General features: G+C 46.8%; 3 protein-coding genes across 3 annotated transcripts; 2 read left to right on the forward strand and 1 right to left on the reverse strand.

Annotated features, from left to right (window-relative positions):
- Positions 1-3,512: 3,512 nt before the first annotated feature.
- LOC127336067 (uncharacterized) lies at positions 3,513-8,013 on the forward strand. Its single transcript, XM_051362836.2, has 2 exons — positions 3,513-4,843; positions 7,739-8,013. Exons 1-2 carry the CDS (start codon positions 3,517-3,519, stop codon positions 8,011-8,013), a joined length of 1,602 nt encoding a protein of 533 aa, XP_051218796.1. The 5' UTR covers positions 3,513-3,516.
- Positions 8,014-19,555: 11,542 nt separating this feature from the next.
- Positions 19,556-19,933, forward strand: LOC139833701 (uncharacterized). Its single transcript, XM_071824043.1, has one exon. The coding sequence runs from the start codon at positions 19,556-19,558 to the stop codon at positions 19,931-19,933; it is 378 nt and encodes a 125-aa protein (XP_071680144.1).
- Positions 19,934-21,906: 1,973 nt separating this feature from the next.
- On the reverse strand, positions 21,907-24,102 carry LOC127317755 (probable xylan O-acetyltransferase 9). The gene is made up of 5 exons (XM_051348356.2): positions 23,746-24,102; positions 23,401-23,653; positions 22,769-23,149; positions 22,530-22,691; positions 21,907-22,438 (listed from the first exon to the last, which is right to left on the reverse strand). The coding sequence occupies exons 1-5, from the start codon at positions 23,972-23,974 to the stop codon at positions 22,093-22,095; spliced, it is 1,371 nt and encodes a 456-aa protein (XP_051204316.1). The 5' UTR covers positions 23,975-24,102; the 3' UTR covers positions 21,907-22,092.
- Between the last annotated feature and the right edge of the window lie 3,286 nt (positions 24,103-27,388).

Below are 27,388 nucleotides of genomic sequence, written 5' to 3' on the forward strand. Positions count from 1 at the left end.
CAGGGATGAACCACGGGGGCATCCCCAAGCTTAGACCTTCCACTCTTCTTAATCATATAGCATCCTCTTCTCTTGACCCTTGAAAACTTCCTCCACACCAAACTCAAAACAAACTCATTAGAGGGTTAGTGCATAATCAAAAATTCACATGTTCAGAGGTGACACAATCATTCTTAACACTTCTGGACATTGCCCAAGGCTACTGAAAGTTAATGAAACAAAGAAATCCATCCAACACAGCAAAAGAGGCAATGCGAAATAAAAGGCAGAATCTATCAAAACAGAACAGTCCGTAAAGACGAATTTTTCTGGGGCACTAAACTTGCTCAGATGAGAAAACTCAAAACTAATGAAAGTTGCGTACATATCTGAGGATCACTCACGTAAATTGGCAGATGTTTCTGAGTTACCTACAGAGAACCCTTCCCAAATTCATGACAGCAAGAAATCTGTTTCTGCGCAGAAATCCAAATCTAGTATCAACCTTCTATTAGAGACTTCACTTGGCACAACAATGCAATAAAATAAAGATAAGGAGAGGTTGCTATAGTAGTAACAACTTCCAAGACACAACAAAACAGTAGCAAAATAAACACATGGGTTATCTCCCAATGATACGTCTCCGACGTATCGATAATTTCTTATGTTCCATGCCACATTATTGATGATATCTACATGTTTTATGCATACTTTATGTCATATTTATGCATTTTCTGGAACTAACCTATTAACGAGATGCCGAAGAGCCAGTTGCTGTTTTCTGCTGTTTTTGGTTTCAGAAATCCTAGTAAGGAAATATTCTCGGAATTGGACGAAATCAACGCCCAGGGGCCTATTTTCACACGAAGCTTCCAGAAGACTGGAGAGCTAACGAAGTGGGGCCACGAGGCGGCCAGATGATAGGGCGGCGCGGCCCAAGCCCTGGCCGCGCCACCCTATGGTGTGGGCCCCTCATGACGCCCCTTGACCTGCCCTTCCGCCTACAAATAGCCTTCGTCGCGAAACCCCCAGTACCGAGAGCCACGATACGGAAAACCTTCCAGAGACGCCGCCGCCGCCAATCCCATCTCGGGGAATTCAGGAGATCGCCTCCGGCACCCTGCCGGAGAGGGGATTCATCTCCCGGAGGACTCTACACCGCCATGGTCGCCTCCGGAGTGATGAGTGAGTAGTCTACCCCTGGACTATGGGTCCATAGCAGTAGCTAGATGGTTGTCTTCTCCTTATGTGCTTCATTGTCGGATCTTGTGAGCTGCCGAACATGATCAAGATCATCTATCTGTAATGCTATATGTTGTGTTTGTTGGGATCCGATGAATAGAGAATACTATGTTATGTTGATTATCAATCTATTATCTATGTGTTGTTTATGATCTTGCATGCTCTCCGTTATTAGTAGAGGCTCTGGCCAAGTTTTTACTCTTAACTCCAAGAGGGGGTATTTATGCTCGATAGTGGGTTCATGTCTCCGTGAATCTGGAGGAGTGACAGAAACCTCTAAGGTTATGGATGTACTGTTGCCACTAGGGATAAAACATTGATGCTATGTCCGAGGATGTAGTTATTGATTACATTACGCACCATACTTAATGCAATTGTCTGTTGTTTTCAACTTAATACTGGAAGGGGTTCGGATGATAACCTGAAGGTGGACTTTTTAGGCATAGATGCATGCTGGATAGCGGTCTATGTACTTTGTCGTAATGCCCAATTAAATCTCACTATACTCATCATATCATGTATGTGCATGGTCATGCCCTCTTTATTTGTCAATTGCCCAACTGTAATTTGTTCACCCAACATGCTATTTATCTTATGGGAGAGACACCACTAGTGAACTATGGACCCCGGTCCATTCTTTACATCTGAAATACAATCTACTGCAATTGTTCTACTGTTCTCTGCAAACAATCATCATCCACACTATACATCTAATCCTTTGTTACAGCAAGCCGGTGAGATTGACAACCTCACTGTTTCGTTGGGGCAAAGTACTTTGGTTGTGTTGTGCAGGTTCCACGTTGGCGCCGGAATCCCTGGTGTTGCGCCGCACTACATCTCGCCGCCATCAACCTTCAACGTGCTTCTTGGCTCCTACTGGTTCGATAAACCTTGGTTTCTTACTGAGGGAAAACTTGCCGCTGTACGCATCACACCTTCCTCTTGGGGTTCCCAACGGACGCGTGCTGTATGCGTATCAAGCAGATTTTCTGGCGCCGTTGCCGGGGAGATCAAGACACGCTGCAAGGGGAGTCTCCACATCGCAATCTCTTTACTTTGTTTTTGTCTTGCTTTATTTTATTTACTACTTTGTTTGCTGCACTAAATCAAAATACAAAAAAATTAGTTGCTAGTTTTACTTTATTTACTGTCTTGCACTCTATATCAAAAACACAAAAAAAATTAGTTACTTGCATTTACTTTATTTACCTTTAGTTTATTTCATCATGTTTCCTCCTAAGTTCACCCTAAAAGACATACCGGTAGGACGTGGGTCTATAATCGGGAGAAATAATATAGAAGAATTTTTCAATCATGTTAGTACCGTTGAAGATTTTGAAGATAGACACTTGGTAGAACTTGCTCCTACTTATGAAATTGCTGCTGCTTCTTTAGTTCGCATGTTGGAAACTAAATTTGTTAATCTCAATCCTATAATCCAACACATGTTTCTTACACTCGGTGATATGGAAGAAGGGGAAAAGAAAGATTTTGTTTTAGAAACCCTTCTTAAAGAATTTGGTGGTGTAGCAAGAGAGGCTAGAAAGGTCTTTATTAAATATAAGATGCTTGGTTCTTATACCAATTTTGTTAGTATCCTTGAAAAGATGGACATGGAGAGAGTAAGATACACTAATAATATTAATGATGGTGGGGAGATTAAGACAACAATACCTTGTAAGCTCCTAGGAATGAGTGACGCTCTAGAAAATAATTATGGTTGGCTTGTACCTGAAAATTTGTTTGATGAGAGTAGCAAGCCCAAGACTAATGAAAAGGGAGCCGCTGAAACTTATGTATCCAATATACTATGCATGGTTGAGAAAACTCCACACCCCGCTGTAGATGCTCCATATTTTGATAATACTTGATACACACTTTCTGCGCCTAGCTGAAAGGCGTTAAAGAAAAGCGCTTATGGGAGACAACCCATGTTTTTACTACAGTATTTTTATTTTATATTTGAGTCTTGGAAGTTGTTTACTACTGTAGCAACCTCTCCTTATCTTAGTTTTGTGCATTGTTGTGCCTGTTAGGCAACCGACATACTAGGCCCATCAGGCCAGATTGTGGCGGTTAGGGTTTAGTCTTATCTCTCAAGTTAACTTGTAACTCAAGTTGATCCATCGATATATATACGTGTATGTTGAGACGAGGAGAGCCATCAAGCCTCCCGCTATTCAATCTGTTTCATGGTATCAGAGCGGGTCACCCTTCCCCTCTCCTAGCCGCCGCCGCTGGCTCTCCCCAAAACCCTAAACCTACACCTCTTCTCCCTCCTCTCGCCTCCCCACCATGACACCTGATGAAATCGCCGCCAAGGAGCGCGAGCTCGCGGATCGCACCGCTGCCCTCGACGCCCGCGAAGCCGCCCTCAATCAGCAGCTCACCGCTGCCAACCAACTCAACACCGCCAACCCACCCAACCCCACTGCTGCACTCACCTCTCCCATCCAAAACCCTACCACCGCCCAGACCTCCAACCCCAACACTTACGCCACCACCATCAAACTGCATGTGCCCATCACCCTGAGCTTCGATGACGGCAACTACACGAGCTGGCGCGAGCTCTTCCTCGTCGCCCTCGGTCGCTACGGTCTCACCGCCCACGTCACGGGCAAGTCCACTCCATCCGACACCGGCCCCGACTCCCCCTGGGGCCGCGACGACTACACCGTCCTCTCCTGGATCTACGGCTCCGTCTCCGTCGACCTCCTCAACATCGTCATGCGTCCCGGCGCCACCGCCCGCACCATCTGGGGCGCCATCGAGGACCTCTTCCACGACAACAAAAAGCACCGTGCCATTCAGTTGGAGGCTGACTTCCGCAACACACCGCAGGGGGACCTCTCCATCAGCGACTACTGCGCCAAGCTCAAGGCCCTCGCCGACTCTCTTGGCGACGTCGGGCAGCCCATCTCCGACGAGAATCTCGTGCTCACCCTCCTCCGAGGTCTTAACGAGAATTATGCGCATCTTCGTTCGTTTCTGCCGTTTCAGGTGCCCTTCCCCACGTTCCTGCAGACCCGGTCCGCCCTCCTCCTCGAAGAGACGCAGAAGAAGACCGACGTCAAAAACGCCGCAGCCACGGCACTCTGGGCTTGCGGCCAGAGCGTGCAGCCGCCGCCTGGCGGGCCTCGGCCTCCACCACCACCACCACCATCAGCGCCCGGGGGCGCAGGAGGCGTCGGCCGTGGCACCGGCCAACTCTACGCCAACAACAACTACCGTGGCGGCCGCGGTCGCGGAGGTGGCCGCGGCGGGCGTGGACGCGGTCGCACCGACTCCCCCTGGCAGTACAATCCGTGGACGGGCGCTCCCACTCGTGCCAACCTTCAGCAGCAGCCCCAGGCACCATGGCAGCAGCCACCCTGGTCCCCTCGGCCATGGTCTGCTCCTGCCCCTGGAGTACTTGGTCCGCGCCCCAGCTTCCCTGCGCCGCAGGCCTATGCTGCATACGGGCAGCCCTCCACCAGCTACGGTCCTCAGCCGACACCGCCACCGAGCTACAACCAACCGGCCTTGGACCCTGCCCTCGTCAACGCCCTGAACAATATGCAACTCTCAGGAGGCGACTGGTACATGGATTCTGGAGCATCCTCCCACATGGCATCCGACCCCGGTAACCTATCCTCCCTCAAACCTTGCTCCTCCCAAACTGTCACTGTTGGCAATGGCTCCTCTATCCCCACCACACATACCGGCTCCACAACCATCCATTCACCCTCCAAACCTCTCTATCTAAATAATATTCTTGTTGTTCCTAACATTATTAAAAATCTGATTTCTGTTCGGCAATTCACTATCGATAACCATTGTTCCATTCAATTTGACCCTTATGGTTTCTCTGTGAAGGATCTTCTCACCGGGACCGTGATGCTTCGATGCAATAGCTCCGGTCCACTCTACTCCATGTGCCAAGCTCTCCATCATGTCGCCTTCGTCCTACACCAACACCCCGATCTTTGGCACCGTCGCCTCGGCCATCCCGGAAGCTCCACCATGTCGCGCCTTGCTCCACATACTTGCCATAATAAGCCAAGCACCACCCTGTGTCATGCTTGCCAACTAGGGAAAAATGTTAGGAAACCCTTTTATTCTTCGGCATCTAGAACCTTTAGACCTTTCGAACGTTTGCATTGTGATTTGTGGACTTCACCTATCCCTAGCACTTCTGGATATTGCTACTATCTCATTATAGTCGATGATTTCACCCAATATTTCTGGAGTTTTCCCTTACGCAAAAAATCTGAAGTGTATGCTACCTTTGTCGCCTTTCATGCTCTCATCACCACCTAATTTCAACTGTCTATTTTATCCATCCAATGTGACAACGGAAAAGAATTTGATAACTCCAACCTACACACCTTCTGCACTACCCACGGCATCATCTATCGATTCTCATGTCCGTATACATCCCAACAAAATGGCAAGGCCGAGCGCGCCATTCGCACCACTAACGACGTCATTCGTACCCTCCTCTTCCAAGCATCGCTGCCACCATCCTTCTGGGCTGAGGCACTCCATACCGCCACCTATCTCATCAACATTCGTCCCACCTCCTCCCAACCGCAAACTACACCATATTTCTCCTTATACGGCCGCACACCGCGATACCAAGATCTCCGCGTTTTCGGCTGCCTCTGTTATGTCAACACCTTCTCAACCGCCAAAAACAAACTTTCTCCTAGAGCCACCAAATGTATTTTCCTTGGATACCCCTCTCAGCATCGTGGCTATCGCTGTCTCGATCTCACTACTCGCAAAATAATCATATCTAGACACGTCACCTTTGATGAACACACATTTCCCTACTCTACCGAACCCACCGACTCCACCCCTCCAAATAATACCGACTTTCTTCACCATCACCTAGCATATCGTCAGCCCACCATTGATACAACATCTCCACCAATAACCGCAGCCACCAATGTTTCGCCAAGCCCTTCTGTTGACGCCGCCGACTCGTCTCCGGCTGCTCCTTCTCCGACCGCTCCTTCTCCTGCCCGGGACAACACATACCGTGTTGCGGACACCCATCCAAAACCCCTCCTCGTTTACACCCGACGTCCCAGCCAGCCCCGACCCACTGCTCCGCCTACCAACCCTCCAGTCTATCACCGCACACGCAGCTCCACCGGCAGCCTTCCTCCACCCATAGACAAACTAAACCTCTCTGCCATTCACTCCTCTCCCATTCCGCATAACTATCTCATTGCACTACGTGATCCTGCCTGGCGTCAGGCTATGCAGGAAGAATATGATGCCCTCATGCACAACAACACATGGTCCCTAGTACCCCCTCCTCCAGGCGCCAACATCGTCTCCGGCAAATGGATCTTTCACCACAAGCATAATGCGGATGGCTCTCTTGCTCGCCATAAAGCTCGCTGGGTAGTCCGAGGTTTCACCCAACAGCCCGGCGTCGATTTTGACGAGACTTTTAGCCCCGTAGTGAAACCCGCCACCATTCGTGTCGTTCTTTCTCTAGCTATCTCCCAACAATGGCTAGTACATCAACTCGATGTCAAAAATGCCTTTCTTCATGGCGATCTTACCGAAGAAGTCTACAGCCAACAACCCTCTGGGTTTCTCAATCCAAATTTTCCAAACCATGTCTGTCGTCTTCAAAAATCACTATATGGCCTAAAGCAGGCTCCGCGCTCCTGGTTCCAGCGTTTCGCCTCCCATGCGCGCACAATCGGTTTTGTTGACTCAAAATCCGATGCCTCTCTCTTTACCTATCATCACACACACGGCACAGCCTATCTACTTCTATATGTCGACGACATCATTCTCACAGCTTCTTCCACCCCTCTCCTTCGTCATATCATCACCACTCTTGCCTCTGCCTTTGCCATGAAAGACCTCGGACCCCTACATCACTTCCTAGGCATTTACGTCACTCGCACTCCCACCACCCTACATCTCTCCCAACGTCAATACATACTAGACATCTTATCTCGCGCCGGAATGCGTGATTGCCAACCCTCCTCTACTCCCATAGACACTAAACCTAAACTCGCTGCCTCTTGCGGCCAACCCTTTTCCGATCCTTTTCTCTATCGCAGCCTTACCGGGGCTCTTCAATATATTACTCTCACCCGACCCGAAATTTCCTATGCTGTCCAAAAAATTTGCCTCCATATGCATGATCCCCGTGATTCTCACTTCCAACTAATTAAACGCATTCTTCGATACCTAAAGGGCACCATCGATCTTGGTCTTGTCCTTCACTCCACTTCCTCCCACCAAATGGTTGCCTACTCGGATGCCGATTGGGCTGGATGCCCGGATACAAGACGGTCCACTTCAGGGTTCTGTGTATATCTGGGTGATAACTTGGTGTCTTGGTCCTCTCGCCGGCAACCCACGGTTTCACGCTCGAGTGCTGAGGCAGAATACCGTGGCGTCGCCTCTGTCGTTGCTGAAACCTGTTGGCTGCGCCATCTTCTCCAGGAGCTTCGTCGTCCAGTGCACACTGCTACTATTGTTTATTGCGACAATGTCAGCGCAGTATATCTTTCCGCCAACCCGGTTCAACATCGCAGGACAAAGCACATTGAGCTGGACATACACTTTGTACGGGAGAAGGTGGCCATTGGAGCTGTCTGTGTTCTTCATGTACCCTCCAGCTCTCAGTATGCCGATATATTCACCAAGGGGCTACCTACAGCATTGTTCCAGGAATTCAGATCCAGTCTTCACGTCGACTACCCTCCTAGTTCAGACTGCGGGGGCGTGTTAGGCAACCGACATACTAGGCCCATCAGGCCAGATTGTGGTGGTTAGGGTTTAGTCTTATCTCTCAAGTTAACTTGTAACTCAAGTTGATCCATCGATATATATACGTGTATGTTGAGACGAGGAGAGCCATCAAGCCTCCCGCTATTCAATCTGTTTCAGTGCCAAGTAAAGTCGTTGATAGTAAGGTTCATACTAGATTTGGATTACTGCGCAGAATCATATTTCTTTGCTGTCACGAATCTGGGCCAAATTCTCTGTAGGTAACTCAGAAAATTATGCCAATTTACGTGAGTGATCCTCAGATATGTACGCAACTTTCATTCAATTTGAGAATTTTCATTTGAGCAAGTCTGGTGCCTCAATAAAATTCGTCTTTACGAACTGTTCTGTTTTGACAGATTCTGCCTTTTATTTCGCATTGCCTGTTTTGCTGTGCTTGATGGATTTTTCAATTCCATTGACTTTCAGTAGCTTTGTGCAATGTCCAGAAGTGTTAAGAATGATTATGTCAACTCTGAACATGTATATTTTGATTGTGCACTAACCCTCTAATGAGTTGTTTTGAGTTTAGTGTGGAGGAAGTTTTCAAGGATCAAGAGAGGGAGATGATACAACATGATCAAGGAGATTGAAAGCTCTAAGCTTGGGGATGCCCCGGTGGTTCACCCCTGCATATATCAAGAAGACTCAAGCGTCTAAGCTTGGGGATGCCCAAGGCATCCCCTTCTTCATCGACAACATTATCAGGTTCCTCCCCTGAAACTATATTTTTATTCCATCAAATCTTATGTGCTTTGCTTGGAGCGTCGGTTTGTTTTTGTTTTTGTTTTGTTTGAATAAAATGGATCCTAGCATTCATTGTGTGGGAGAGAGACACGCTCCGCTGTTGCATATGGACAAATATGTCCTTAGGCTTTACTCATAATATTCATGGCGAAGTTTCTTCTTCGTTAAAATGTTATATGGTTGGAATTGGAAAATGTTACATGTAGTAATTGCTAAAATGTCTTGGATAATGTGATACTTGGCAATTGTTGTGCTCGTGTTTAAGCTCTTGCATCATACACTTTGCACCTATTAATGAAGAAATACATAGAGCATGCTAAAATTTGGTTTGCATAATTGGTCTCTCTAAAAGTCTAGATAATTTCTAGTATTGAGTTTGAACAACAAGGAAGACGGTGTAGAGTCTTATAATGCTTACAATATGTCTTTTATGTGAGTTTTGCTGCACCGCTTCATCCTTGTGTTTGTTTCAAATAACCTTGCTAGCCTAAACCTTGTATTGAGAGGGAATACTTCTCATGCATCCAAAATCCTTGAGCCAACCACTATGCCATTTGTGTCCACCATACCTACCTACTGCATGGTATTTCTCCGCCATTCCAAAGTAAATTGCTTGAGTGCTACCTTTAAATTTCTATTCTTCATCTTTACAATACATAGCTCATGGGACAAATAGCCTAAAAACTATTGTGGTATTGAATATGTACTTATGCATTTTATCTCTTATTAAGTTGCTTGTTGTGCGATAACCATGTTCCTGGGGACGCCATCAACTACTCTTTGTTGAATATCATGTGAGTTGCTATGCATGATCGTCTTGTCTGAAGTAAGGGAGATTTACCACCAGAATGGTTAGAGCATTGCATATTGTTAGAGAAGAACATTGGGCCGCTAACTAAAGCCATGATCCATGGTGGAAGTTTCAGTTTTGGACAAATATCCTCAATCTCATATGAGAAAATTAATAATTGCTGAATGATTATGCATTAAAGAGGAGTCCATTATCTGTTGTCTATGTTGTCCCGGTATGGATGTCTAAGTTGAGAATAATCAATAGCGAGAAATCCGATGCGAGCTTTGTCCTTAGACCTTTGTACAGGCGGCATAGAGGTACCCCTTTGTGACACTTGGTTAAAACATGTGCATTGCGATAATCCCGGTAATCCAAGCTAATTAGGACAAGGTGCGGGCACTGTTAGTATACTATGCATGAGGCTTGCAACTTGTAAGATATAATTTACATAACACATATGCTTTATTACTACCGTTGACAAAATTGTTTCTTGTTTTCAAAACTAAAGCTCTAGCACAAATATAGCAATCGATGCTTTCATCTTTGAAGGACCTTTCTTTTACTTTTATGTTGAGTCAGTTCACCTATTTCTCTCCACCTCAAGAAGCAAACACTTGTGTGAACTGTGCATTGATTCCTACATACTTGCATATTGCACTTGTTATATTACTTTACATTGACAACTATCCATGAGATATACATGTTATAAGTTGAAAGCAACCGCTGAAACTTAATCTTACTTTGTGTGAACTGTGCATTGATTCAATATCTCTACTATGAATTATTGCTTTATGAGTTAACTCTTATGCAAGACTTATTGATGCTTGTCTTGAAGTACTATTCATGAAAAGTCTTTGCTATATGATTCATTTGTTTACTCATGTCATTTACATTGTTTGGATCGCTGCATTCATTACATATGCTTACAATAGTATGATCAAGGTTATGATGGCATGTCACTCCAGAAATTATCTTTGTTATCGTTTACCTGCTCGGGACGAGCAGAAACTAAGCTTGGGGATGCTGATACGTCTCCGACGTATCGATAATTTCTTATGTTCCATGCCACATTATTGATGATATCTACATGTTTTATGCATACTTTATGTCATATTTATGCATTTTCTGGAACTAACCTATTAACGAGATGCCGAAGAGCCAGTTGCTGTTTTCTGCTGTTTTTGGTTTCAGAAATCCTAGTAAGGAAATATTCTCGGAATTGGACGAAATCAACGCCCAGGGGCCTATTTTCACACGAAGCTTCCAGAAGACCGGAGAGCTAACGAAGTGGGGCCACGAGGCGGCCAGATGATAGGGCGGCGCGGCCCAAGCCCTGGCCGCGCCACCCTATGGTGTGGGCCCCTCGTGACGCCCCTTGACCTGCCCTTCCGCCTACAAATAGCCTTCGTCGCGAAACCCCCAGTACCGAGAGCCACGATACGGAAAACCTTCCAGAGACGCCGCCGCCAATCCCATCTCGGGGGATTCAGGAGATCGCCTCCGGCACCCTGCCGGAGAGGGGATTCATCTCCCGGAGGACTCTACACCGCCATGGTCGCCTCCGGAGTGATGAGTGAGTAGTCTACCCCTGGACTATGGGTCCATAGCAGTAGCTAGATGGTTGTCTTCTCCTTATGTGCTTCATTGTCGGATCTTGTGAGCTGCCGAACATGATCAAGATCATCTATCTGTAATGCTATATGTTGTGTTTGTTGGGATCCGATGAATAGAGAATACTATGTTATGTTGATTATCAATCTATTATCTATGTGTTGTTTATGATCTTGCATGCTCTCTGTTATTAGTAGAGGCTCTGGCCAAGTTTTTACTCTTAACTCCAAGAGGGGGTATTTATGCTCGATAGTGGGTACATGTCTCCGTAAATCTGGGGGAGTGACAGAAACCTCTAAGGTTATGGATGTACTGTTGCCACTAGGATAAAACATTGATGCTATGTCCGAGGATGTAGTTATTGATTACATTACGCACCATACTTAATGCAATTGTCTGTTGTTTTCAACTTAATACTGGAAGGGGTTCGGATGATAACCTGAAGGTGGACTTTTTAGGCATAGATGCATGCTGGATAGCGGTCTATGTACTTTGTCGTAATGCCCAATTAAATCTCACTATACTCATCATATCATGTATGTGCATGGTCATGCCCTCTTTATTTGTCAATTGCCCAACTGTAATTTGTTCACCCAACATGCTATTTATCTTATGGGAGAGACACCACTAGTGAACTGTGGACCCCGGTCCATTCTTTACATCTAAAATACAATCTACTGCAATTGTTCTACTGTTCTCTGCAAACAATCATCATCCACACTATACATCTAATCCTTTGTTACAGCAAGCCGGTGAGATTGACAACCTCACTGTTTCGTTGGGGCAAAGTACTTTGGTTGTGTTGTGCAGGTTCCACGTTGGCGCCGGAATTCCTGGTGTTGCGCCACACTACATCTCGCCGCCATCAACCTTCAACGTGCTTCTTGGCTCCTACTGGTTCGATAAACCTTGGTTTCTTACTGAGGGAAAACTTGCCGCTGTACGCATCACACCTTCCTCTTGGGGTTCCCAACGGACGCGTGCTGTACGCGTATCACCCAAGAAGTGCTTTCTTTATAGCCATTAAGATGGGCTCAGCAATTTTAATGATGCACTCGCAAGAAATAAGAGTTGAAGCAAAAGAGAGCATCAAAAGGCAAATTCAAAACAAATTTAAGCCTAACCCACTTTCTATGAAAAGGAATCTTGTACACATATGAATTCATGAAAAACAAAGTGACAAACATAGGAAGATAAAACAAGTGTAGCTTCAAAAATTTCAGCATATAGAGAGGTGTTTTAGTTACATGAAAATTTCTACAACCATATTTTCCTCTCTCATAAAGATTTTTAGTAGCATCATGAACAAACTCAACAATATAACTATCACATAAAGCATTTTTATCATGAGTTACATGCATAAAATTATTACTACTCTCCACATAAGCATAATCAATTTTATTAGTAATAGTGGGAGCAAATTCAATAAAGTAGCTATCATTATTATTCTCATCAAGTGTAGGAGGCATAGTATAATCATAATAAAATTTAATCTCCATAGTAGGCGGCACTAAAAGACCACTATCATTATAATCATCATAAATAGGAGGCAAAGTATCATCAAAGAAAATTTTCTCCTCAATGCTTGGGGGACTAAAAATATCATACTCATCAAAGCCAGCTTCCCCAAGCTTAGAATTTTCCATAGCATTAATTAGCAACAATGGTGTTCAAAGCGTTCATACTAATATCATTGCTACTAGCATGCAAATAAGGTTCCATAGGTTTTTTAATTTTCGCATCAAACAATCCATGTCTTAACTCAAGAAATAGATTAAAAAGCTCATAGTTGCTTTCCATTATGCCTAACTAGTGAAAAACAAGAAACAAAAAGATGCAATTGCAGGATCTAAAGGAAATAGCTTCGAGCACTTACAACGGCGCCAGAAAATAACTTAGTTACCTGGGACCGGAGTGTGAGTGCCTTTTACCTTTCCTCCCCGGCAACGGCGCCAGAAAATAGCTTGATGTCTACTCACACTTCTTTTCCTGTAGACAGTGTTGGGCCTCCAAGAGCAGAGGTTTGTAGAACAGCAGCAAGTTTTCCCTTAAGTGGATCACCCAAGGTTTATCGAACTCAGGGAGGAACAGGTCAAAGATATCCCTCTCAAGCAACCCTGCAATCACGATACAAGAAGTCTCTTGTGTCCCCAACACACCTAATACACTTGTCAGATGTATAGGTGCACTAGTTCGGCGAAGAGATAGTGAAATACAAGTAATATGAATGAATATGAGCAGTAGTAACGGCACCAGAAAATAGCTTGCTGGCGTGCAGTTGATGGCGGTAATATTGCAGGAAGTAAAGATGCAGTAGAACAATAAATAAGCGATGATTGCAGTATTTGGAAACAAGGCCTAGGGATCATACTTTCACTAGTGGACACTCTCAACATTGATCACATAATAAAACCACTCTACACTCTCTTGTTGGATGACAAACACCATTAATTGTGTAGGGCTACAGGAGAACCTCAATGCCGGAGTTAACAAGCTCCACAACATTCGATGTTCATATTTAAGTAACCTTAGAGTGCATGATAGACCAACGCAATTATACCGAGTACTAACATAGCATGCACACTGTCACCGTCAGACTATGAAAGGAGGAATAGATCACATCAATACTATCATAGTAATAGTTAACTTCATAATCTACAAGAGATTACAATCATAAACTACGCCAAGTACTACATGATGCATACACTGTCACCATTACATCATGGAGGAGGAATAGAGTACTTTAATAACATCACTAGAGTAGCACATAGATTAATAGTGATACAAAGCTCATCATATGAATCTCAATCATCTAAGGCAGCTCATGAGATCATTGTATTGAAGTACATGGGAGAGAGAGATTAACCACATAGCTACCGGTACAACCCTTAGCCTCGATGGAGAACTACTTCCTCCTCATGGGAGACAGCAGCGGTGATGAAGATGGCGGTGGTGTCGATGGAGATGCCTTCCGGGGGCACTTCCCCATCCCGGCGGCGTGCCGGAACAGAGACTCTTGTCCCCCAGATCTTGGCTTCGCGATGGCGGCGGCTCTGGAAGGTTTCTCGTACCGTGGCTTATTCGTCTCGAAGATTTAGGTCAGGGAGGCTTAAATAGGCGAAGAGTCGGAGTCGGAAGGGCCACGGGGCAGCCACACACCAGGGGGGCGCCCCCCCCCCCTTGGCCGCGCCGCCACCACGTGTGTTGGCCCTGGGCCTATCCTCTGGCCCCTCTTCGGTGCTCTGGAAGCTTCCTTGAAATATAAGATACTGGGCGTTGATTTCGTCCAATTCCGATAATATTTCCTTACTAGGATTTCTGAAACCAAAAACAGCAGAAAACAGGAACTGGCACTTCGGCATCTCGTCAATAGGTTAGTTCCGGAAAACGCATAAAAACGATATAAAGTGTGAACAAAACATGTAGGTATTGTCATAAAACAAGCATGGAACATCAGAAATTATAGATACATTGGAGACGTATCACTGCTGTTGATCTGCCTTGGGTTATGCTAGGCGATTTCAACGAAATTTTATATGGAGCAGAGAAAGAGGGGGGAAACGCCCACCCCCAAAGGTGCATGCAAGCTTTCCGATCTACGTTGGAGGACTGTAATCTGGAAGATATGGGTTTAACGGAGACATATTCACGTGGAGACGAGGAAAGATTAGGGAAAGATTGGATCGGGCTGTGTGTAACTCAAGCTGGTCTCTAATGTTTCCTCTGGCGGGGGTGGTTAATGAGGATTTCGGTAAGTCCGATCACAGACCGGTGTTGATCAATACAAAATTCAACTCGGGTTTAAATTCTTATTACTAGAAGGCCCCGATGAAATTTGAGGCGAGATGGTTGTGTGAAGAATCTGTGGAGAGTATTATCGAAACTGCATGGGAGAAGGCAAAGGTCATGCACGCTGAGGCATCGCTGAGTGCTCATACACAAGAGGTCCATGAGGCCCTCCACTTGTGAGACAAGGAAAATTTGAAGGGACCTAGGATGAGATTACGTGAATTGCAAAAGGAACTGAATGTTGTTATGACTGGAGCGCTTATGGACGAATCAATAGCTAAACAGAAGGAGATTCAGCTTAAGATGGAGAACCTCCTGGAACAAGAAGAGCTTTATTGTGTACAGAGAGGCAGAGTAAATTGGTTGTGCCACGGCGATCAAAACACTGCTTTCTTTCATAGATCAGCTACGGCCAGGAGGAAGCGGAATTTTATCAAAGAATTTAAAAATGCAAACGGAGATACTATTGATGACCAGGATCAACTACTTCTGATGGCGTCCGAATATTTTGATAATCTTTTCACGTCGGAGGTACAGTTTCCGTTACAACATGTTTTGGATACTGTGAAACCATGTGTCTCTCAAGTAATGAACGACATTCTTATGGCACCTTATACTAGAGAGGAAGTCAAAAGAAGCTATGTTTAATATAGGAGATCTGAAGGCACCGGGTCCATATGGCCTTCATGCAGTTTTCTATAAGAGTTTTTGGCATATTATGGGGGAAGATCTTACGGATGAGGTTTTATCGGATGTGAATTCACATAAAATACCAGAGGGCTGGAATGATACCACTCTGGTTTTGATCCCAAAAATTGAGAACCCAAAGTTTATCACTCAGTTTAGACCGATCTCTTTGTGTAATGTGGTGTATAAGGTGATCTCTAAATTGCTTGCTCAGAGGCTGAAAAATCTATTGCCAGATATTATTGCACCAACACAAAGTGCTTTTGTACCTGGGCGCCTAATTATGGACAATATCTTGGTGGCGTATGAGTACTACCATGCTATAAAGAATAAGAAGGTGGGGAAATTTGGTACATGTGTGATACGTCTCAAACGTATCTACAATTTCTTATGTTCCATGCTACTTTTATGATGATACTCACATGTTTTATACACACTTTATGTCATATTTATGCATTTTCCGGCACTAACCTATTGACAAGATGCCGAAGAGCCAGTTGATGTTTTCTGCTGTTTTTGGTTTCAGAAATCCTACAAAGGAAATATTCTCAGAATTGGACGAAATCAACGCCCAGGGTCTTATTTTTCCACGAAACTTCCAGAAGACCGAAAGGATTATGAAGTGGGGCGACGAGGCGCCGCCACAACAGGGCCGCGCGACCAAGGGTGGGCCCGCGCTGCCCTGGCGTGTGGGACCCTCGCGTCGCCTCTAAACCTACCCTTCCGCCTACTTAAAGCCTTTGTCGTGAATACCCCAGTACCGAGAGCCACGATACGGAAAACCTTCCAGAGACGCCGCCGCCGCCAATCCCATCTCGGGGCATTCAGGAGATTGCCTCCGGCACCCTGCCGGAGAGGGGAATCATCTCCCGGAGGACTCTTCATCACCATGATCGCATCCGGATTGATGTGTGAGTAGTTCACCCCTGGACTATGGGTCCATAGCAGTAGCTAGATGGTCATCTTCTCCTCATTGTGCTATCATTGTTCGATCTTGTGAGTTGCCTAACATGATCAAGATCATCTATTTGTAATGCTACATGTTGTGTTTGTTGGGATCCGATGAATATGGAATACTATGTTATGTTGATTATCAATCTATCATATATGTGTTGTTTAAGATCTTGCATGCTCTCCGTTGCTAGTAGAGGCTCTGGCCAAGTTGATACTTGTAACTCCAAGAGGGAGTATTTATGCTCGATAGTGGGTTCATGCCTCCATTTAATCTGGGACAGTGACAGAAAGTTCTAAGGTTGTGGATGTGCTGTGGCCACTAGGGATAAAACATCAATGCTTTGTCTAAGGATATTTGTGTTGATTACATTACACACCATACTTAATGCAATTGTCTGTTGTTTGCAACTTAATACTGGAAGGGGTGCGGATGCTAACCTGAAGGTGGACTTTTTAGGCATAGATGCATGCTGGATAGCGGTCTATGTAGTTTGTCGTAATGCCCAATTAAATTTCACACTACTCATCATGATATGTATGTGCATTGTTATGCCCTCTTTATTTGTCAATTGCCCAACTGTAATTTGTTCACCCAACATGCTATTTCTTATTGGAGAGACACCACTAGTGAACTGTGGACCCCGGTCCATTCTTTTACATTGAATACAATCTACTGCAAACATTGTTCTTTATTGTTCTTCGCATACAAACATCATCTTCCACACTATACATTTAATCCTTTGTTTACAGCAAGCCGGTGAGATTGACAACCTCACAGTTAAGTTGGGGCAAAGTATTTGGATTGTGTTGTGCAGGTTCCACGTTGGCGCCGGAATCCCTGGTGTTGCGCCGCACTACACTCCGCCACCAACAACCTTCACGTGCTCCTTGACTCCTACTGGTTCGATAACCTTGGTTTCTTACTGAGGGAAAACTTGCTGCTGTACGCATCACACCTTCCTCTTGGGGTTCCCAACGGGCGTGTGCTTGACGCGTCATCACGACTGTTTTCTGGCGCCGTTGCCGGGGACCTGAAGAAAAGTTACACCACAGAGATCTCTAACTCCCAAGCCAACTGCACGCCAGCAATGTGCAGTCAAACTAGATATGCAAAAAGCCTATGATAGGGTCGAATGGCGTTTCCTCGAGAAAATTCTGCAATGCCTTGGTTTTGATCATGCCCGGGTCGATCTTATAATGGCCTGTGTCTCCTCGGTAAGGTATCAAGTAAGGCTGAATAATTCTTTATCTGAGTATATTTATCCCACGAGGGGGCTCCGGCAAGGGGATCCCCTCTCTCCATACTTGTTCTTGCTATGCACAGAGGGTTTATCGAGCTTGTTATTGCATGAAGAGGAAGGGGGAATATCCTAGGCGTCAAAGTATGCAGAGCTGCGCCGGCGGTATCCCATTTGTTATTTGCAGACGATTCCCTTATTTTGTTGAGAGCGGATATTGATAATGCTACAAAACTAAAGCAGATTCTGGATGATTATTGCTCGACGTCAGGGCAGTTGGTGAGCGCTGCCAAGTCAAGCATATTTTTTAGTCGTGTACTATAGTAGAAGTGAAGGCAGATATTTGTGTTGTCCTAAATATTATGACCGAGGCTATAACTGATAAGTATCTGGGACTGCCGCCTCTTATTGGTGTAGATAGATCGGATTGTTTCCAACATCTCATTGATCGTGTTTACAAGCTGCTTAGTGGTTGGAAGATGAAGAACTTATCTTTTGGAGGTAAGGAAGTGTTGATCAAAGCTGTCATTCAGGCCATTCCTGCATTTGCTATGTCAGTTTTCAACCTACCCAAACAGATCATCAAAGAGATAATCAAAGCAATATCTCAGTTCTGGTGGGGAGATGATGACCAACAAAGGAATATGCACTGGTTTGCGTGGTGGAAAATGTGTGTTCCTAAGAATGAAGGGGGTATGGGTTTTAGGGATCTCCATTGTTTCAATCTGGCCCTGCTTGCAAAACAAAGTTGGAGGTTGATCTCGGACCCTGATTCCTTGTGTTCAAGAATTCTAAAGGCTAAGTATTATCCCGCATGTAATTTGCTAAATTGTGAGCTGAAGAAGGCCAGTTCTTATACGTGGCAGAGTATTTGGGCGGGTCTTCAATCTTTTAAGCGAGGATATATTTGGCGAGTGGGAGATGGTGAACAGATAAATATTTGGAATGAACCCTGGGTTCCTAGCAGCCCATCGAGGAAAATTTCAACACGAAGAGGTAACGTGGTTTACACGAAGGTGTCCGAATTGATCAATCATGATACTGGCTCATGGGATGAAGAAATTTTGAGGGACATTTTCTGGCCCGTTGATGTCCAAAGGATATTGCAGATTCCGCTGGCAACTAATATGATGCAGGATTTTGTTTCATGGCATCTCTCAAGGAACGGTATTTTTTCAGTTAAATCGGCATACCACAGAGAGTGGGAATTCCAACATGGTGCTAAACTACGGCGCACTAGTAACTATGGTTCCTCTTATACCTTGCCGCTTTGGAAAACAAACTGGGCGCTCAATGTTCCGGCCAAGATTAAAATTCATTTATGGAGGTCTTTATGCAGCATAGCTCCCAATGTCCCCTCTGTCGTGGTGACTGCGAAAGTATCCGCCACGCTTTCTTCTTGTGCCCTAGAGTCCGAGAGGTTTGGGGTTTTCTTGGTTTGGAGTCTGTAGTGATGCATATTTGTGAAAGGGAAGACCAAGGATCATCAGTCCTTGAGGGTTTTTTCCGTGATAGACAAGCCAAGGCCCCTCTATTACCAGATGTGGATCGAAATGATTTGGCTGCAATAGTTGTGTGGTATATCTGGTGGGAACGCCGCCAAGCTACCCATGGGGAGATGATCCAAACGCCTGCCCGTACTGCTCAGGCGATTTCTACGTTGGCTTTGAATTACTCTCGATCAAAGATTTGAAAGTCTTCGCTAGTCAGGAAAGGATGGACCAAACCTATGGAAGATTATGTGAAGCTGAATGTTGATGCGTGCTATGACGTGAATTCTGGTACAGGGAGTTGTGGCGCGATCATTAGGGATCATAGGGGTATGTTTATTGGAGCATGCAACCGCACTATCCCTTTTGTGTCTGATGCGCCGTCGGCAGAGGCTATGGGACTTCATGATGGTCTTCTTCTTGCTGGACAAGTTGGATGTAATAGAATCGAGATTAATTCTGATTGTATTGAGGTGATTGAAACAATGAATGACGGAGGAAATTCTCTAGGACCTGCTGCGGCCATATATGAGGAATGCAACTTCCTTGGTAGGAATTTTGCTGTTGCCAAATTTGCTCATTGTCCTAGAGAAGCCAATGTTGCGGCTGATCTTTAGCTAGACATGCTGAGGGGCCTATGTCAGTAGTTTGGCATGAGGATCCCCCTGGTTTTATGGTTTCTGTAATAGCTAATGATGTAGCCATACTCTGATCTGGAGCAGCAAGTTTTTTACACACTCTTTTCCTTACCAGGGTACCGAAGGGGACTGGAAGGTTTTTAATGAGGCGGCTTGCTTGCTTATATATATATATATATTTATGATTTCGAAAAAAAGGGATGGAGTGCTCTGTTCCGCCGACCTTCCGCCCAGTCCCCAATTTCGTTGCTGACGCGCCCGCGAGACTGAAACCTAACTCCGGTCAACGGACGACGATGGAGTTCGATCCTTTCGCACTTTCTCTCAGCGGTGCAGGCTGGTATGCTAAATACATCTCTAACAGACTACAACCGCATAATAACCGCCGTTTTCCGACTTTGGGCGGAAAAAAGGCCAGTCCAGACACCGCATCAGACTCCATACCAAAAAAGAAAAATTCGTGCCATCCAGTTTTGCGCCGCGGAAACCCCAAGTTCCCGGGCTAGCGAGGTTGTGCAAGCGTGAACCCCATATTCTCCCCCGCATTGGAGCGAAGGAACATTCAGCTCCTCCCTTTCCCTCTTCCGCCTCACCAATCGCCCCCCGATTCCGTCGCCTCCGCCCCTCTCCGGCCTCCGTAGCGGCGCGCTCACACCGAGATGGAAGCCGTCAACCCGCCGATGCTCGTGGGCCAGAACGCACCACGCAGATCAATTCAACCCACCGTAGCCGGATCTAGCGCACCGAGGGGCTCGTGGTCGACGCCCCGAATCAAGATGTTATCCCCAACATCAAGCGGAAGCAGCTGGGGCAGCACGTCGTCACCGCCCCTCCCGCTATTGTTGTCCCTCCCGCACCCGCTGCCCCTCCCGCTCCGACCAAGCGGGTGAAGCGGCCGGCCAACAACCCGCTGCAATGAAGCTAGCCGCAACCAAGATGGCATCGTTGACAGCTTTGACGGCGGCGATGGCGAAGGCGCCGTTGGTATCGGCTGCTGCGCACAAGGTGGTCGACGAAAGTCCTGTCGTTGATGTTGCGGCGTAGTCGTACATTGACATGCTCAACGAGGCGTCCGTCGAAATCGATTCGCCGCCACTCGTGGATTACGGCGACTACAACCACGACTTGGAGGAGCGACTCGAGGGCGATGAGTTTGGGGAAGAAGAAGACATCGATGAGAGGAGAGCACACGCCGAGGAGAACTGGGCCATGGACGAGCTCATCACGGCAGAGAATGCGCCTGTGATGATGAACCCGACTAAGATGGATGAGGCCCGTATTGAGTGGTGGAATCTTACAAAGACAGAGATCTTGGCGCGAATGAGGGAAGCTGCACGCGCTGCCATTGCTGCCATGAATGCCCGAGGTGATGATGCTACGGCGAGTCGTGGCGGCCATGTCGATGCGCCGGCAACTAACGGTGATGCTTGATCAGTCTCCTCCTTGATGATGTGATGTTTGATCCTCTTTTTGTGCCGTGTTTCATGTGTGATTAAGTACTTTAAACAATCTATTTGCATGATTATGTTCCTACATTTGAAAATTATGGAATGATTTTTATAAACATTGTGTTTCCGGTTTTTGTTTGCGGGCTGGAAAACCGTCGCAAGCCCAGTTCCCGGGCTGCGCCTGCAAAACATGTTTAGGGTTTGCGGTTTGGGATGTTTAGGCTAGAGATGCTCTAGTCCGCCACTCCTCCCTCGTCTCATCGCCAAAGGGCTTGGTCGGAGGCTCCGCTGTGCCTCCTCCCTCTTCCTCTGCACTGCGCAAGCCCCGGACCGCCAGAGGTCATCACTAGTTTCAAGTCTTCAAGCATCAGAAAGTTATCCTTAAATTTGTAAGATTTACTAGTATCATTTTGCTTCGTTTCCTATACGGTATTTCAGATGCTGCTTATTTGACCGGATGAACGATTGGTACTTATCTATGTCGAACAATTTCAAGTTGTGATATGCTCTGTGAATCTCTGATATTATGCTCAGATTGTGTCAGATCTTCTATATTTTTACATCTACTTAGAACTATATATTATGCTATACTCAATTATACATGCCAAAAAAAACCAAACTAAAAAAAGAATAGAGTACCATTTCATATTTTGAATACACACTCTCCAAATCTTGGCCCCGCCACTGCAGTTAAGGATAGAAGAGCTTGGTGTAGAGGAGCTCGTTCCATGTGTCCTGGAGGCCTGGGAGGCACCAGTGCACGCAGTCGGCGTAGGTCCTGGGGTCGGCGATCTGCTCCGGCGTCAGCGGGTTCCATTGCTTCTTGTAGATGGAGGTGTGCGCGTCCTTGCGGTACATGGACAGCTGCGTGATGTTGAGGAACGTCACGGGCACGTCAGCGCCATCGCCGTCGAGGATCTCTCTGATCACCCGCATGACGCTCCGCCGGCTGTCCGTGCCCCAGTACTCGGCGTCCTCGATCATCGCCGTCTCGTTGTAGCAGTTGCCCCCCGGCGCGTCCCCCCAGTCCTGGCTCCTGCACCGCGCACAAGTTTATGCTTGGAAAACAAGTGCCGGACTACGGCGATCCAGGACTTTGATGTACATGTGTGATGTCGGTTCCTTACTTGCCGTGGGTGGGCGACATGCTGGTGAAGAAGACCCTGGTGCTGTTGAAGTCCATGTTGTCCCTGACCCACTGCAGCATGTCCCGGAACGCCATGCCGTACGCCTCCTCCGTCGACACCCACACCATCTCCTCCTCCTTCGCCTCCTCGATCGGCCCGTTCCTATGTTACCAGGTGTCAATGAGGTTGCACTCGGATTAATTAGCAGGGAACAGTCAATGTATAGCATATGTACATACATGATCCTGAAGCGTAGGCCGCTGCACCACCAGAGGTAGGTGTTGAAGACGAGGACGTCGGCGCCCTCCCAGTGGCGGCCGTGGTGGGCGATGGAGCCGTTGCGCACGGTGCGGTCGGAGATCTTGTGCAGCACGGCGTCATCGGCGTTGGACTGCAGTAGGAAGGGCGCCCAGTAGAACTCCACCGTGGCGTTGTAGTCCCTGGCGGTGAACACGGTGTGCTGCTGGTCCGGGGACGCCTCGAACGACCTGGCCTCCGGCGACGGGATGGCGGACTGGAGGAGGCACACCATCGACGTGAACTGCCCGCGGTTCAGCGAGTCCCCCACGAACATCATCCGCTTGTCACGCAGCGTCTCCAGCATCTGCGTCGCGTTGAACCTGCGCACCATGATCGCGCCCAAACCAAACACTTCAGATTTGCAAATTACTTGTAGTTGTAAACGAACGCAACGGATGCTTCAGCCTGAAGAGTAGCTTGCTGCTGCCGTGTCTAGTCGGTGTTTGGTAGCCGAAAATAGCAAATTCTAGGATTGTTTAGCCGAGCGAACTGAATTTCTGGACCATCTCTGACGACGCCTTGAGAGATTAATTTAGCAGAGGCCAGTAACTGGAATGACAGGGAGACGTACGCGGGGAGGGTGCAGTCGTGCGGCTGCCATCGCCACGACTGATACCCCCTGTCGGGCCGTCCCTGCGCCTGGCAGGTGAGCTGCGGCGGGATGTAGGGGCACTCCTCCTCCCGGTACAGCGGGTGCGCCGCCTCGTCCTTTACCCAACTGCCCGAGAACACGTCGCACTCCTCGTCTTCGTCCTCCTCGTTCACCGCGAACGGCAACCTCCCCTGCCATCGCTTCTTCTTCGTCGTCCACCCCGCCTCCGTCTCTGATAATCGATATGTCACACAACACACTGAACGATCAATCCACACTCCACGCAGCTGGCAACCGAATGAATTCTGCGATCTTGATACTTACCGGCCGGTTGCTGATGCCCACCGGCGCTGAGGTTGACGTCGAGGTCTGAAGAATGTGGTCGGTCCCGCTGGCCGATGAGTGCCGCGAGCTCTTCTCCGTACAGGAAGGAGAAGAGGAGCATGAAGAGCAGCGACAGCAAGACGAACGGGGAGAAGCGCGCCTTCTTGGCGACCAACAAGAAGGCGGCGATGGCGGGCGCCGATGAGGACTGAACAGCTGCCTTCGTCATCGATCCCAGGTATGATGATACCCTGATCAATGCTATCTCTCTTTGCTAGCAAAGTTGCAGGTTTGAGTGTGATGATGGTTGGCAGCAAACCAAAAGTTTCTAGTGGGTGATATTATACAGGCTGCAGCGTCAGTTGCCACCATGGGCGTTAGGTTGTGCGGTCGCTGTCCCAAAGTGCCTCGGGGGCTGGTGAGAAGAAAGACGCTATCAAGAAACTGTTTGCGAGGGTAGTTGCAGGAGCCGGGGGCGGATCAGGAGTTGTTGTGTTGATTTCTGAATTCTTTAGCACATGTTCGACTGATTAAACAATCAGACAATCGCTGTCGGCATGAGTACAAAGGGAAACTGAATGTCTATATTCTCAATAGTCTTTGGCTATTGGCAGGTTCGGCACCAATCTCTAGTAACTGGTTATCAAGAAGACATGTGTACTGACATATACTCCCTCCGTTCTGAAATGTAAGACGTTGGCGAATTCACGTTGAAATTTTGTCACGAACAAATTTTTTCCGCGTTTCCCATTCTACCCTCCCGCAGCCCGCAGGATTCGCTCCATGGTCGCGTGGCACCGCTCACTCCTTCGCTTCGCCCCCGCTCCCTTCTCCCCCATCGCCCGCTTCCTCTCCGTCGCCCGCGCCGCCCTCCATGGCCCGCCTCGCCACCGCCCCTATTTTCCCGATCTCGGCCGGCATCTTCCTCTCCCTTCCCACCGCCCCCTTTCTCCTCCAGGAATCCCCATCTTCCTTTCAATGTCAAAGGTGAAACTTTTATGCGCTCGATCTGCGGGGAACGCCAACGATGCACAGGCGAGTCGCGGCGGGCGGGCCAGTGAAGCCGTAGACCTATCCATGCTGGAGGCCGCCACTGCAGGCTAGCTTCTCGGACCACAATCTGCTTGGCCGTGGTGGCTTCCGCCCTGTCTACAGGGCAAGCAAGCACCTCGCAGCCTACCGCACCTCCTTTGCCCTTCTCGCTTTGCTTCAGACTGTGCTGGAGGGCCGGCAGGAGATCACGGTGAAGCTACTGTCCTGGAGGCGCGGCAGTGGTGCGGGAGTTTCTCAGCGAGGTGCGCCTGCTTGGCTGCTTCTCAAGGTGCATATGCTTGTCTGTTTCTTTGCAAGATTTATTGTTCAATGGTCCTTACTGCAAGTTCCATCAACGATTAGTTGTGTTTGAAGGATTAACGACTGGCTGTGTTAATTCTTTTTCAGAAGGATTGGGAAGCAGTGATCAGAGGAGGGCTGCTGCACCTGCCGCTGCTACTGGAAACAAGAGGTCTAGAATATTTTAGGGGAACCTTGTGTAAATAAAATTGAGATAGTATGTCTGGCATGTTCTTAGTTTCTGTATGGATCAAGTAATCCGAAATTTCAGTTTCTGTATGGATCAAGTAACTCCAAGTTTCAATTTCGGTATGGATTTGTATTACAAATTTCATGCTCACGTCATTTTCTTCTTTGTCAGAAGGGGTGCAATTGAGGTCTAGATTTGCTGGTGACATTCTTGCCGATGTTGCATATTGGCTGCTGCTGGTCCAATTGACATGATGTTGCACATTTGCTGGTGCTGGGCTGGCTAGGTGTTGTGACAAAGATGCTGGCGAGTTGCTCCAATCTTTCTTTGATGGTGGTGGTGGGGAGGAAGGAGGGCTCAACTCGTTTGTGGTGGTGGTGCAGCCCCCTTCAGCGTGGAGGTAACCTCGCTCCTTCAGCCCCTGTTCTTTTGTATTGCTGTATATGCCCATATCTGTGTGTGCAACATGGACTCTTCAGTAGGAATAGGTTAGGGAAAAATTCATCAGAAATTGTAGCCTAGCTTAACTTATGCTCACATGTACTAGAATATTTGTTATCTTTGATATAGCACCTAGCGGGAGATGTCTGATTGTTTGATCATCACATATGTGAGTTCACTTAGTACTCCTTTTTGCTACAATTATTTTAGATGTCCGAATCTCGATCATCAGAGAATTTAGTACATACAACATCAGAGTATTTTCTTCCTTTGCTATTATGGCTTAGTAATGTGGACGGTAATGTGGATAATTGGCCTTTGGGGAGGATGAGAGGTACTGTCAATTGCTAACTTGGAGTATCTGTGTAATTACACACAAGTTGTTTAGGATTTATGGGTTGTGAAGATGTTGGTAGCGTGATGGTATACTCATGTACAGAGTTCCTGGAAATGCAACCATGAATGTCCACCAAGTTTACTTGATTTTGCTCCGTCTCCTCTAAAATACTACCATGAAGTATCTCTAAGTACTGCAACTACTTTTGTTCTCCTACTCTCTTGTTATATTCAGTTAGGTGTCAACTATATTTTCTTCAGTTAGTTCAGTTAGCTTTAGCCGATGTTTTAGGCTGCAAGTTTCTTAAATTTTCCTTGGGAGTAATTTTCACTACCATGCAGTTATTGTTGAAGGAAATGGTGAAGCAAACGGCAATGACAAGATGGTCAGCATCGTCATCTGGACAAACGACAATGGCACATGGAACAGCTTATAAGGTATGGTGCCCATTCGTTTTTTTGTTTCTGAATAACGCTGTAGCAGTAGTAAATTTAGAAATGATAAGTAGAGTTTGACTGCATGTAAATGATAAGTAGACAATTTCTTATATTCCATATTAATATCGATTGCAGGCACTCCCTGCTTTCCTGAATACGGAAGGTGTGATGGTGAGCGCAGAAGGAAATCTCTCCATGGTTGCATTGTCAGCCAGGACCTCTCCGTCATCAACTTGGTGATTGTTAAAGAATTTGCAGGGAGTTCTCGAGCTGAAGTAATTGATGAAGAGGTGGCTGTTGTCGAGACAGATACTCTGGAAAAATGTGGGCCAGGTAATAACCAGAATGTGAGGGTGAAGATTACTTTATGTTCTCTTTAGTATGATGTTCATTTAGCGGTATTCCAATGATCGTACCCTGCCCGGTTTACTCATTGTCTGTCCAAAATACATCTCACATCTTAGGAAATTTATAGTATGTTTCTGGTTCTTGGACTTGTGGGTCTGTAGATTCCTGTGATGTATAGCGAAATTGTGGTCTTGTTATTGTCAAAAAGGTCAATTAATATGTTGATTGCTCCAGTAGCACTTGTATTGTTTGCACAAAAATACTCCAGCACTTGTATTGATTGCACAAAATACTGGCACTGATGAGAATATGTCACAGAACAAATGACACTAGTTTTGCTTGGGCTGGAGCAAGTTGGTAATCATGCCCTCCTTGGATATGACTTCAAGAAGGCCAAAGCACTTGACATGCTGGTTTTGCTAACACTATTGTTCTTGAGGAAGGAAAGACAGGTTTCGGTGCCTTGACGACCTTGGGAGCGGGCGGAGCTGGCAGCGAGCTGAGACGGAGCCGCCGACATCTCCAAGGAGATGAAACGATGCTGCCGGGCAGAAGCCT

The sequence above is a fragment of the Lolium perenne genome, chromosome 1, assembly GCF_019359855.2.
Source record: "Lolium perenne isolate Kyuss_39 chromosome 1, Kyuss_2.0, whole genome shotgun sequence".
Classification (NCBI taxonomy): domain Eukaryota; kingdom Viridiplantae; phylum Streptophyta; class Magnoliopsida; order Poales; family Poaceae; genus Lolium; species Lolium perenne.

Coding starts and splice junctions, on each gene's coding strand:
- LOC127317755 (XM_051348356.2), bottom strand. CDS start 23,974: ATGACGAAGGCAGCTGTTCAGTCCTCATCGGCGCCCGCCATCGCCGCC. Junction 23,654..23,745: donor TGGGCATCAGCAACCGGCCG/GTAAGTATCAAG, acceptor ATCGATTATCAG/AGACGGAGGCGGGGTGGACG. Junction 22,692..22,768: donor GGCCTACGCTTCAGGATCAT/GTATGTACATAT, acceptor CTGGTAACATAG/GAACGGGCCGATCGAGGAGG.
- LOC127336067 (XM_051362836.2), top strand. CDS start 3,517: ATGACACCTGATGAAATCGCCGCCAAGGAGCGCGAGCTCGCGGATCGC. Junction 4,844..7,738: donor CCACATGGCATCCGACCCCG/GTAACCTATCCT, acceptor ATGTCAGCGCAG/TATATCTTTCCGCCAACCCG.
- LOC139833701 (XM_071824043.1), top strand. CDS start 19,556: ATGGAAGATTATGTGAAGCTGAATGTTGATGCGTGCTATGACGTGAAT.